The sequence below is a fragment of the Parambassis ranga genome, chromosome 16, assembly GCF_900634625.1.
Source record: "Parambassis ranga chromosome 16, fParRan2.1, whole genome shotgun sequence".
Taxonomy (NCBI): Eukaryota; Metazoa; Chordata; class Actinopteri; family Ambassidae; genus Parambassis; species Parambassis ranga.
Window position 1 is genome coordinate 5,331,336 of NC_041036.1, and position 11,500 is coordinate 5,342,835.

The 11,500-nt window shown below is 38.7% G+C and overlaps 2 protein-coding genes across 3 annotated transcripts; one reads left to right on the forward strand and one right to left on the reverse strand.

Moving 5' to 3' along the window:
• Window positions 1-638: 638 nt before the first annotated feature.
• ttk (ttk protein kinase) lies at window positions 639-7,076 on the reverse strand. The gene is made up of 25 exons (XM_028425517.1): window positions 6,962-7,076; window positions 6,463-6,550; window positions 6,141-6,363; window positions 5,908-6,014; window positions 5,689-5,832; window positions 5,410-5,521; window positions 5,251-5,332; window positions 5,049-5,167; window positions 4,849-4,936; window positions 4,645-4,750; window positions 4,313-4,535; window positions 3,975-4,081; window positions 3,689-3,832; window positions 3,436-3,605; window positions 3,104-3,249; window positions 2,783-2,900; window positions 2,572-2,664; window positions 2,308-2,465; window positions 2,005-2,156; window positions 1,802-1,926; window positions 1,655-1,729; window positions 1,404-1,580; window positions 1,174-1,270; window positions 1,004-1,089; window positions 639-902 (listed from the first exon to the last, which is right to left on the reverse strand). Exons 2-25 carry the CDS (start codon window positions 6,548-6,550, stop codon window positions 834-836), a joined length of 3,009 nt encoding a protein of 1,002 aa, XP_028281318.1. The 5' UTR covers window positions 6,962-7,076; the 3' UTR covers window positions 639-833.
• A 326-nt stretch (window positions 7,077-7,402) lies between these two features.
• ebag9 (estrogen receptor binding site associated antigen 9) lies at window positions 7,403-10,241 on the forward strand. Of its 2 annotated transcripts, none has more exons than XM_028426595.1 (7): window positions 7,403-7,471; window positions 8,068-8,162; window positions 8,342-8,423; window positions 8,523-8,687; window positions 8,885-8,995; window positions 9,096-9,187; window positions 9,678-10,241. In XM_028426595.1, the coding sequence occupies exons 2-7, from the start codon at window positions 8,080-8,082 to the stop codon at window positions 9,793-9,795; spliced, it is 651 nt and encodes a 216-aa protein (XP_028282396.1). In that variant the 5' UTR covers window positions 7,403-7,471; window positions 8,068-8,079; the 3' UTR covers window positions 9,796-10,241. The 2 variants fall into 2 exon arrangements, with proteins under 2 accessions (XP_028282396.1, XP_028282395.1); XM_028426594.1 differs by having other exon boundaries at window positions 7,415-7,709.
• Window positions 10,242-11,500: the final 1,259 nt, after the last annotated feature.

Genomic DNA, 11,500 nt, shown 5'->3' on the forward strand with positions numbered 1-11,500 from the left:
TGTAGTGCCACCAGTATGGTTGACAAAACTGTTGTTTCACTTGGAATTAGTGTCACCGTTTTTAAAATAAATTAGTTTTTGTTGAATCTGTCTCTGAAATAGTCATTAAGTGTTTACTTCTGTAGGTAAAATAGGTGTTTAACAACCTGTTAAAACCTGTTACTTCATATTATTATATTTCATAATATACTAATGTACTTTTTTTCACCACCCACAGGTGTGTGTCCCCCACATTTTAATGCTTCCTACTCCACTGTACAGGGGGATCAACAAGCGTCACCGTTTCATAGATTAAGCGAATAAACACACATCTGTCTGCACTGATCAGACATCCTGACCACAGTGACACAGATCCTTACATTACAGGACAATCATAAATATATTTTAATTTAAATACGTTATGTCCAGCGCTCTGCATATACTACTATAGTGATTTCAATGTCAGACATAGACAAAATTCTCTAAAATACTTGGACATACACCCCCCCCTTTTGATTTTTAATTGTTGACAGTTTTTAGGCAGTCTGTTTAGTGCAGCTTTTACAAATTTTGTTCATCTGGTTGTAAGCAGCACAATCATTTGTGAAAATATTAGAATGGTTCACCTTTAGTATATTTTATATATAAAACAACTACTCTTAATGATACAGTATGTTTATTTAACTATGCTATACTGTATATGTTCACATTTATTATCACTAACATGAATAAAACTGTATCATAATGACTTTGTTTCAAGGAAACAAATAAGCACTGTTAGTTTTGACATATTACAAAAGTAAAATGTACTGAAGGAAAAAAAAAAAATCATCACATGACATTGTCCTTGATAATTAGGATGCTGGCTTTGCACACTCTGCAACATCCAACTTCCTGCCGCTGCTGCATCTTTTTGCCAAATTCTGAAAGAGGCAGAAGGCAGTTATAAAAAAAAAAATTAAAAAAAAAATAAAGAAAAAATTTCAGAACTGTTTGAGAACAAGACCTGCTAAGTGAGTCTTACATTAGCTGCTCGGATGATGCTGTTTGGAGACTGGAGTGCTGCAAGGTCTGTTAGGATCTTCTTGAGATCACTGTTGGATGGATGTTCTGAAACAGGTATATGAGTACAGTGTCAAATGTTAAGCATCTACTGCACTGGGACACAAACTTTCAGCAGTTGTGTGTGTGTACCTGGCTCAGGTGCTGCTTGTGGCTTCAGCTGCAGGTATGGGTGCTCTAGCAGCTCTGTGATAGAGGTTCTCTCTCTGGGGTTTCGTACCAAGCACCTCTGAAGGGAAAGAAAGGTTATTTGCACAACTTAGTAACAATGAGTCAGTTTTAATATGGGAATCTGGTCATTGTGTCTGTGTATAAATAAGTGAGTGTACACCACATTAATGGGTAGAGTTGTGGCTTCTCACCTTCAACACATCCAGCAAATCCTTCTCAGAGATGTCAGGAAATTCAATCTTATGAGAAGGATCAATGATGGCATGTAGCTTGGTAATCTGATTGGTGATGCTTTGGAACGGCGTCTTCCCGTAAGTCATACAGTACAAGATACATCCAAGTGACCAGACATCACCTTTGGGGCTGATCTGTGGAACATTAGAAGAGTTAGTTTTTATTCCTGTATTTTACTGCACACATCATTAAATTCTGAATTCTGTACCTTTGAGCATGCTTTTCCTTTCTGGGATGAGGTGTCTTTGATGGCTTCAGGGGGCATATAGTTCAGGGTTCCAACCTGTGAGAAACAATCACACTGAGCCTAGTCCTCTGCATTAACATGGATATATTATTATTCATCAAAACTTACTTGTGAATCCTTCATAATGCTTGTTACATCTGGTTGGATTCTGTTTGCGATGCCAAAGTCGATCAATTTCAGCGAAGCATTCACAATGACAAAGTTTGCTGGTTTTAAGTCGCTGTGGACAATTCCTGCGCAGAACACACACATGGGTTTGAATTATTGGTCATTTACAGTGGGAACAACAATGAGGGAACAACAAGTAGAACCATGTTTGTGGATGGTGTGGACGGCCTCCAGCATGTTCTTCCAGTAGAACTTCCTCTCCAGGGGGTTCACAGTCTTTCGGTTTCTCAACCAAGTGTTCAGATCCAAGTTTCCACACTCCATCAACATGTAGATGTAGCTGTTGGTTATTTCGCTGCAGACACATACAATTAGTTAACATTAATTCACATGTATACACAATATATCTGCATACTTTAGACATTCAGATTATGACTCCAAGTGTCCTACTTGATGACAGACAAAACATTCACTGTGATGCACTTTTTGGGCAGACAGATACTCACTATTCATAGAGCTTTATAATTTGATCACTGAACTGCTGCAAGTGATTCAGGTGCTCAATCTCATTTTTGTAGCTTTCTATCGTTTGAGCGTCAGCCTCCTCCAAATCCACATATTTCACAGCAAACAGCTGCTTTTTGTGATCAAGGACCTGGTAGACCTAAAACAAAGGAAAACAGCTATCATACTGTCACAGTTGAAAACACTAAAGACCAGCTGAAACATCAGACCATGACCAAATACATAGGTTAGTTACAATGTTTTACCTTGCTTGAACCGCCACGTCCAATCATCTTCAGGATGAAGAACTGCTTCCCCTTTATGGTAATAGTTTCATTTGATAAGGCACTGAAGGAAGCCTAGGATGACATTCAAAGGTATATTGTGTGATTTGTATTCATAGAAAGCAGGCCAGGACCAGTTTCAGCTTCTCTGTTAATGTATGGATTTGACAGAGGTGTCATGGACATGCTGTACCTGAGGAGTCTGAAAACCTGCTCCTGATGTGCACGGCTGCTGAACAGGTGCAGTTCTGTGTGGTGCTACTGCAGAGGATGGTAGTTCAGGGCCTCTCCTCACAACTGGAGTAATAGAGCTGGTGGGGTTTTAAAAGCCAAGAGTCAATTCAGATGACAGATTATTTCAATATGAAAAAATGTTCTTATAATAGTAGAATTTCTCATAAAAGCAGATACTATTTCAACGTTCAACTACACAGCACATTTTAGAAAGTAAAAATATTTCATCTATGCAAATCAATAAGGCCAAAACCCGCAGAAAGCCTGGTCAAGATCTTACTTGTTAACATAGGGGTTTTTAAAGCTGTTGGGTGTCTGCCAGACTGTTTGTGGGTTGAGTTTTGGTGGAACCTGGATGGATGGCGTAAATAAAGACTCCATCGAACGGGGAACAGGTCTGGGTTCAGGCGGTGTTGTTCGTTTATCCTTGAATGTAATTTAAAAAAGAAATTAAATACATAAAAGATGTATAAGATTTTTGATAATAAACAGAATCATTGTTAATGTAAACATTTTCTGAATATGTCCTTCTAACAACAATGTAGGCTAGCAGCTGGGAGATAAACTAAATAAATAAAATGGGACAGTAACTGATAATTGGTAATAGCAGACCTCTGGAGAAACCTGCCGGTTGATCAGAGTTGGGATCTTCCACTCCGATAAAGGCTCCTTGCTGGCAGGTTTAGGCTGTTCCACTGAACGGTTCGCAGGGACCCGAGCAGGAAGTTGCACCTCCTGGTTTCCCCCAAAGGTAGACAACACAGAAACACCTGTCTGCCAATCTGAAAGGAGAATAATACATTTAAAACACATCAAAATCAGTGCTTTAACCAATGCAGTGAATAAACTTCCACTGGATCTCTACCAGTTGAGTGTTCCTCCTCTTTGGTGGGCACAAGCTGCTTTTCGCCAGCTTTAAGGTTGTGTAGTGCTATGTCCAGGAGTTCAGCTGGCTTGGCATTTAAAGCCTGTGCTTTGTGCAGAATTGAAGTAGCCTTGCTCAGATTACCTAGAAGGAGAAAGACATTAAGAAGGAAAAAAACAGCACATTATATTTTGCACAGCAGCCAACTAGACAGGTACCCACTTTGCTAACTTTGCAACGGAAACACGGCAGAAAGAAGGTTCCAGATTTCAGGAAAATAACATACCTTGAGATACCTCAAACTGGGCATGTGCTATGTGAACAAAGGCAAAGCCTTTGCAGTTGGATCTTGCAACTATGAAGTGGTCCTGTGCTTCTTCTGGGTCTTCAATCCTGAAGACAGAGAACATGTAAAATAATTAAAGAGCACCTAAATATGCTTTGATACTAAAAGTCAAACTCTGCTTGGGGCAGAAGCTTATTAGGGGGTTAAAGGGTTTCATGCACAGTTTTCAACCTATTATAGATAAGAAAATTACTTGTCATAAAGTAAGTAAATCTACATAGATAAACTCAAACCACAGTGCAAAAAAAGTAAATGCACAAAGCATCATCAAGACTCACCCTTTAAGTTCTGCATATCTGACAAGTATTTTGGCATAGCTTGTGTTTTTGCTGTATTGTCCGATTGGAAGCCTGGAGAAGATTTTGGAGTAACAATGCTTGAGCTTGTTGAGAAGGTTGATGTCTGTGTGAGGGTTGCCTCCTTTCTCCAGGTTCATCAGGTATGCCCAACATGACTCAGGAGAATTAGAACTGACGACCTGATCGAAACTGCACGTTACATCTGCCAGGGAAAGAAAATGTCAACAACACACTACCCCACTCAACATACTGCAGGGTGTTCAGAAAGGTGGTCAGGGTGTTCAGAAAGGTGGTCAGAAAAGTAATGATACCATCCATTCTCGATGCATCCCTTGTGTCGTGTGTGTGAAGGAGTGTGGTGGTAGAATCAACAGCTGCCTGATCCTCCACAGGGCAATCTGGACTGAGAGCCGGTGGCTGAGAATACACCAATGATTTTGTTTTAAACCTGAAGCTAAACAAGGTACCATCAAAATAAAATTACTGTTTGAATTTGAGTACGACTAAATACTTACTTGAAGACTTAGTAAATCCCTTTCTGGGGCGATTTTCTTCGAGGAAGAAAGGCCAAATACTGCATTCACACTCGAACCAGAAGTTTGTCTAAAATTACATAAATTAATTATTAGCAATCACCCAACTACTGTAAAAAGTTGTATTTGAATTTCATACAGTGTCCTGACTTTTTGGAAAACAATTCTAAATAAAAAACAACCTGGATAAACTGGATCGGATTGCTGCATCGCTTCTTTTGGAGGCCTTAACAATGTAATCATCACCATCATCATCATCCTTTTCTGGGATGGAGAAAGGTACTATAGGCACCCTCAATGACTGTAAAGCAAAAGATGAAAAAAGACTAAACTTCAAAACTTCCAAGAAATATCACTAGTTTCATACAGCAGGATGAACGGTACCATGCCCACTGCTTTCTTGCGCTGAGATCCTGACCTCCAGCCTGGTAGTTGATCATCAGATGATCCTCCAAGGGTCTCCATCCTGAGGAACAGAGCACAAATTCTTAGATGTCCTTTCTTAAAAAAATGATTGTTTTAATGTTGAAAACTCATTCTTACCCTGAAGCAAAGATACTTGAAAGGTGCAAGTCTCCTGTACCATCTGATATTCTGCCTACTTTTTGTAAGTCTGAGCCTTTTTTGACAGAGTCAACCACATGCGTTGGCAAATCTGTCAGAGAGAAAACAAAACATTTAGAATAACAAGAATTGATCTAGTAAAAAAAAACAAAAAGGAATATTGGGTAAGTGTATGACATTTTGAACTGCTTAGTATCAGTCACGTGAGCCCACTGGATGCACAATAGCCACTGGGTAAAAGAATGACTCAACACTCACATGGTGCATTTTCTTTATCCTCTGAAGAAAGGAGTTGTGTTTTTCCCGTCTGCATGCTTTGCAAGGTTGCCTCAAGCAGCTCCTTTGGATGGGCACCCACTTCAATAGCATTTTGCAATATGTAAATGGCTCTTTTTGTGTTGCCTGGTAAAGTAATACAGCAGATATTACATACTCTATATGACATGTGACAACAATGCACGATTCACAACCGTTTACCTTGAGAATGTTCGAACCGTGCATGTGCAACGTGGACAAAAGCAAAGTTCTGGCTGTGAGACCTTGCAACATTAAAGTTGTCCTCTGCCTCATTCACATCTTGAATTCTAATACAAGAAGAAAAATTGAAAAAATACATATCAGAAATACTTAGTTTTACCTGACTGACTAATCAGTATACAATTAAAACCAGAAAAGACATAGGTCTTGGTTAAAAAATAACTTTAACTTACGCTTTCAACTCTGCAAATCTGACCAGCATCCTGGCATAACTCTCATTCTGGCAATGTTTGCGCAGTGGCATATTGGAGAATACTCTGGTATAAAAGTCAACGAGCCTGGTGAGGTGGTTACGATTTGCGTGAGGATCCCGCTTCTTCTCCAGGTCCATCAAATAAGAGTAGCATGATTCAGGAGAGTTTGATCCAATTACCTGGTTAATATTGTCTGTGTCATCTGTAACAAGTGTAAAGACAATTGTATGAAGCACAGAAATATGGATGATGATGATGTACACTGTATGAGTCTTAGACCATCAGGACTACTCAGTCTTACCTTCATTGAGATACTTTTTAATTTTGTTAAGCTTTTGAAAAAGCATGGCAAGTTGTTGCTGTCTGTCTGTGTGCTCCTCTTCCTCCATCTGAAATTGAGTGAAAGTAAACACACAAAGTAAATTACTATGTCTTTAAATATGATATATTATGAATGTTTAGTTGAGTGTGCAAATTACGATCAGTTGCAATTTTGTTTTACCATTTTTATTCCGGCTTTGATAAAACATAACTTTACAAGTAAACTTTGTTGACGACAGGACATACGAATACTATATAATATTAATAGCAAGTTGAATGGAAGGTATTAGATGTTTTTGCTGTAGCATTTGTCTGTTTACAATTTGAGTTAGCTCACTTATCTCGCTAGCTAGCTAGCATATCACAGTGTTTTTAACGATAACTAGTCCCTAACTAGTGGTTGCAGCTGAAGTTGAACGCACACAAAAACCTTTTGAAAAAACATTAAAGCGATGTATGACTTTTCCCAATGACCTCACCGTGTTTACGCTGCCTTAAATCCCTTGAACACAAAAAGACTCCTCTTCTGCTCAAATTTGCGGCAGAGGAGACAGCGAAACGAAAAAAGCTCGAAAGCAACTGCCAATTTTCAAACATGCCACTTCCGTTGAAGTTGCGTATTCATTGGGTAGTGCGTGATGACGTCATGTTGCGTTTGGGCACACCATTCACAACAGCGGGACACAGTGTTAAAGATGTTTAATACATTTCCGACTATGTCTGCAAAAAATAAATCATTACTTAATACCTAAATAATGCTTCTGTTACAATTTTATTGTCTGTACAAACTATTTCTGTACAATCTGTTGGGCGCAAAAGCATAAACTGAACTGTTCACAGGCGAATTTGTTAAACTTTAACGCCAAACTTCCGACGGCACACGAATGGAGCAAAATCTAGCTTGTACTTCCCACTTCCTTGTTCCTGCTCCTCCCAGTTCAAAGATGGCAGCCACGAGACAGAGACAAGCGATGACACAAATTTAGGAGGTTTGTCATGAAAACGTATTGTGACATAAAGCTGTTACATGCATAGTTTTGATATGACAGCGATTTAATTTGTCACTGATAATGTGCCGCTTTAGAGAGACTGTAAAGGGTTCAGAGATAACATGTTTTCCTGTGGGCTAAGCTAGCAAGCAACGGTTAGCAAATAAATGAGCTTGGCTCATCTGCCACACAAGCATAAAGCAACTGCCCTGCATACGATATAGTGACACCCTGCAAGGTAAGTATATTTTTGTGTAACGCTAAGACGTGCAAATCTGTAGTGTCTTAACACTGTTTGATTGCATAAATCTTACTAAATTGGGGCAGATCTTGTATTATCTAACGTTAGCCTAGCTTGCCCTTGTTCTGTGATTAAAACATAGGCAGGGTTGAGTTCTAATAAGTAGCTATGTCTCCAAAGTTTGATTAACATAACCAGTTTTTGGCAGATGATCTTTTTAAAGAGTTAGTCCAGTCAGTTACATCAATGTTATGTTATTTTGCATATACATTTGTCTGCATTTACTGTACATCTTGAAGGTGCAACACAAGTGTTTATCAAGTAAACTAATATTTTATCTCTTCTCCTACACCAGCTTAATTTCGTCATGGCCATCACTCAGTTCCGTCTATTCAAGATCTGCACATGTCTAGCCAGCTTACTTGCTTTCTTTAAAAGGTTGATATGCAGGTAAGCACAAATGAACTCTTAACAAATGTAATGTCCAGTAACATACACAGTATAAGACATTTCTTTTATAGAAACCTTGTATAACAGACTACTTTTCTGGTTATCTGGTTAATAGTGATCGGCAGCAGTTAGGTACTGCTCTTTATCGTATAATATTAATATGTTTTATTTTAATACAGGAGTGGAAGGGGCCGCAAACTCAGTGGGGATCAGATAACTCTTCCAACTACAGTGGATTTTTCATCATCTGTCCCAAAACAGGTCGGCTTTTTGTCAATCACCAGTACTTACTCTGAAAGGTTCAGGGGCTTGCTCTCAAAATATTACATAGTTGTTTTCAATTACTCTTTTGTTGTTTAGTCTGCACAGCCAGAAATTGAAGAATGGAGCTCTTGGGATGAAGATGCTCCTACAAGCATTAAGATTGAAGGTGGCAATGGAAATGTTTCACCTCCACCCAATGATGGGGATGAAGAACCTGATTACTTCAAAGACATGGCCCCCACTATCAGGAAAACACAGAAGGTATGTCCACAGACAGTACAGCATGAATTTGGAATAACCATGTATAAGTCAAATTGTGGGTTAGCAAATGTTTGGTATGAAAGGAATATCAGCTGATTCTTTGAACTATTTCTGTCCTCACATTTGTTTTCCTTTCTTACTAATTTTTAAGCACTAACACTTCCTCTCTTTTTTTTTCTCTGATTTCCAAACTGAAGATTGTGCTGAAAAAAAGGGAGCCTTTGAACTACCTGGTGCCTGATGGCTCGGCAGGATTCTCCAGCAGACTGGCAGCTTCTCAGGATATGATGACGTTCAGCCCACCGTCCGTACGTTACAGTTTGTGTTGGTTGATAATACATGAAATACAATTTACCTGTTTAATTAGGCATTCTGATGGGTATAATCACTAACTGCCCTTCTGCATAGGCTGAACTGGGAGAAATGGACAACTGGCAAGAGGACCATAATGCCTGGGAGGACGAGTCTGATGCTGCCTGGGAAGCAGAGGAGGTGCTAAGGTAATTTGATCCGTGCCTATAAGATACCAGTTTGTCAGCCGAACTAAACCGGTTGTAACACTGCAACAGGTAGTAGCAAGATACCTTTGTGAAAGCTAGTCAATCAGAAGGCTACATGTAAGAATATTAACTTCACACAAGCCAGACCATATACATTTGTATTACACTAGTGGCACTAAGTCATTATTAGAACTGCTGTTCTCTTAGTACTGTCATGTAGTTTATTTTTGCCATTTTGTATTAATACAGACTGCAGCTACCCCTGAATTCTGAGTAACTTGCTTATTGAATAACATAAAAACCATATTGTCATTTTCCTAGGATTTAAAGAGTGTAGATTGATTACATGACCAGCAGATGACACTATATCCCATTATTACATCAGCGCCACAAGGAAGAGGATTTTGTTTTCCCTACTCTCAGCTGACCTAGCTTCTGCTGACATGCTGTGTAGTGACACTGCTTTCCCTTTTTTTCCCCCTTTTAACAGGCAGCAGAAGATGGCTGAAAGAGAGAAGCGGTTCATGGAGCAGCAAAAGAAAAAGATAGAGAAGGAGGCTCAGAGGATGATGAAGAAGGAGCAAAAGATTGCCGTCAAGCTCTCGTAACATTTTAGACACGCTCAGTTTTGAGCAAAGGGATTGGGGTGGGGGCAAAGACACTAGATCAATCATTACTCTGTCTTTAAATTCATCAATCCACCCTGGATTATCACCATGCATCACTTCTCTGTTGGCTACTGCCCTTCTTCTCCTGTTTCCACCAGCAGCCATTTCCAACTGCAGCAGTGTAAAAATGCATCTGGTTTGAGGGCAGACAATGCACTTTGTCTGCATATTGACTGTCCATGAGACAAGGTCATTCTGGTCTACAAGGGAAAGGTGCGTTTATATGTTCCATTCCATCTTAGTTTAAATGGTAGAAGCAGCTTCATAAAACATTTAGATTTGGATTAAAGCTGTTAGGTAATGTAGGAAGATGTTCTGTTTTGGTTTCCCAGGAACATTTGTAAATAAACTGGTACCTGTGCTACCTTTTGAAACTCAATTAGGAAGTACAGTTCCTTTTCTTTGTCTTTTTTATGACCTCAAAAGACAAAGGAGCGTAATTTATTTTATGCATCACTGTACACCAGTGATATCCCTCGGGTTGGTTTATTATTTCATTTTTATATTTATGTCTTTTTTTTTCTAATGATTGTTGCTTGATATTTCAGACATTTCTCCCTGTGCATTTTAGCCCTTATTACACTGGAAATCTACATTAAAATGAAGGCTGGAGATTTTCAAAGTGAGCGTGTATAAAAGATCAAAAAATAGCATTTAGCCTAACTATAAATGTCAGCTGGGGGTTCCTATGGTAATCTCACTGCTACTAATCTGCCATTCTTTTTCCTCTGTCAGCTTCTGATATTGGAGAAAACCAGTGATCAATGCATTTTTCTTTGCTTGCTCTTTGCTGTTGAATAGTTGACACAGTGCTCAGACTCTCCTTATAAAACATGGATCACCATCACTGTGGTATCTCAGTGCAGTTATAGAAGGTAAAAAATAAATGTTTTTTTTTCTTGCCTTGAACTTAATGCTTAATGTAAAGCTGACAGATGAAGTCAACATAAATTTTGACTGAGCATCTAATGTGTTATTATAATGAAATTCCCGGTTGGAAAACTGAGCACCAGTACATACAGGTGTTGTCATGGAAACGTGTGCAGGTAGAGAAACTGGAATGTGTAGACATGTAATGAGCCATGTCTTAGGGTGAATGAGGACGGCAGATTTCTATACTGTTACAAAAGCTTTGCAAGTAGCGCGCAAATCTCGGGGTTAATATTATTTATCAAATGATTTAAGGTGCTGATACAGCTAAAAACATGATATCAAAATCAATAGTGCATGAACAGCTTTAAGCATTTAATGGAGAGAAAGTCATTATTTCAAGGGAATTCAACAAACTTGTTTTTGTTTTTTCGTTGAAAAACACTTGAGTGTTCTGTCTTTTTTTTTTCATTTTGCACTTTTAATTTTTTCCAAAAATGAAAAATTGACTAATTTTTTGACCCTTTCTTCACTGTTATACTTCATGTTAAATGATTATGGTTGAGCACAAACACAGACTTTATGTACATGCAAGAAATGAGTCCACACGCTCAGTCCATATTTGGCAGATTGTGTACCTGCTGTATTAGTCGTATACAGGTTTTTAATAAAATTATTTGTTTCATTCGTCTAGAGGTGGATACACTTGAGTATGACAAACACTATCTACAACCACAGTGGTGAAACTAACCTTATTACAGAAATCCAGATTAAA

Excerpts from the sequence above, each read along its gene's own strand:
- ttk (XM_028425517.1), bottom strand. The coding sequence starts at position 6,550 with ATGGAGGAAGAGGAGCACACAGACAGACAGCAACAACTTGCCATGCTT. Across the intron at positions 4,937-5,048 it reads ATCCGATCCAGTTTATCCAG|ACAAACTTCTGGTTCGAGTG; the intron begins GTTGTTTTTTAT and ends ATGTAATTTTAG. Across the intron at positions 3,250-3,435 it reads ACCGGCAGGTTTCTCCAGAG|GATAAACGAACAACACCGCC; the intron begins GTCTGCTATTAC and ends ATTACATTCAAG.
- ebag9 (XM_028426595.1), top strand. The coding sequence starts at position 8,080 with ATGGCCATCACTCAGTTCCGTCTATTCAAGATCTGCACATGTCTAGCC. Across the intron at positions 8,424-8,522 it reads CATCATCTGTCCCAAAACAG|TCTGCACAGCCAGAAATTGA; the intron begins GTCGGCTTTTTG and ends TTTGTTGTTTAG. Across the intron at positions 8,996-9,095 it reads TGACGTTCAGCCCACCGTCC|GCTGAACTGGGAGAAATGGA; the intron begins GTACGTTACAGT and ends CCTTCTGCATAG.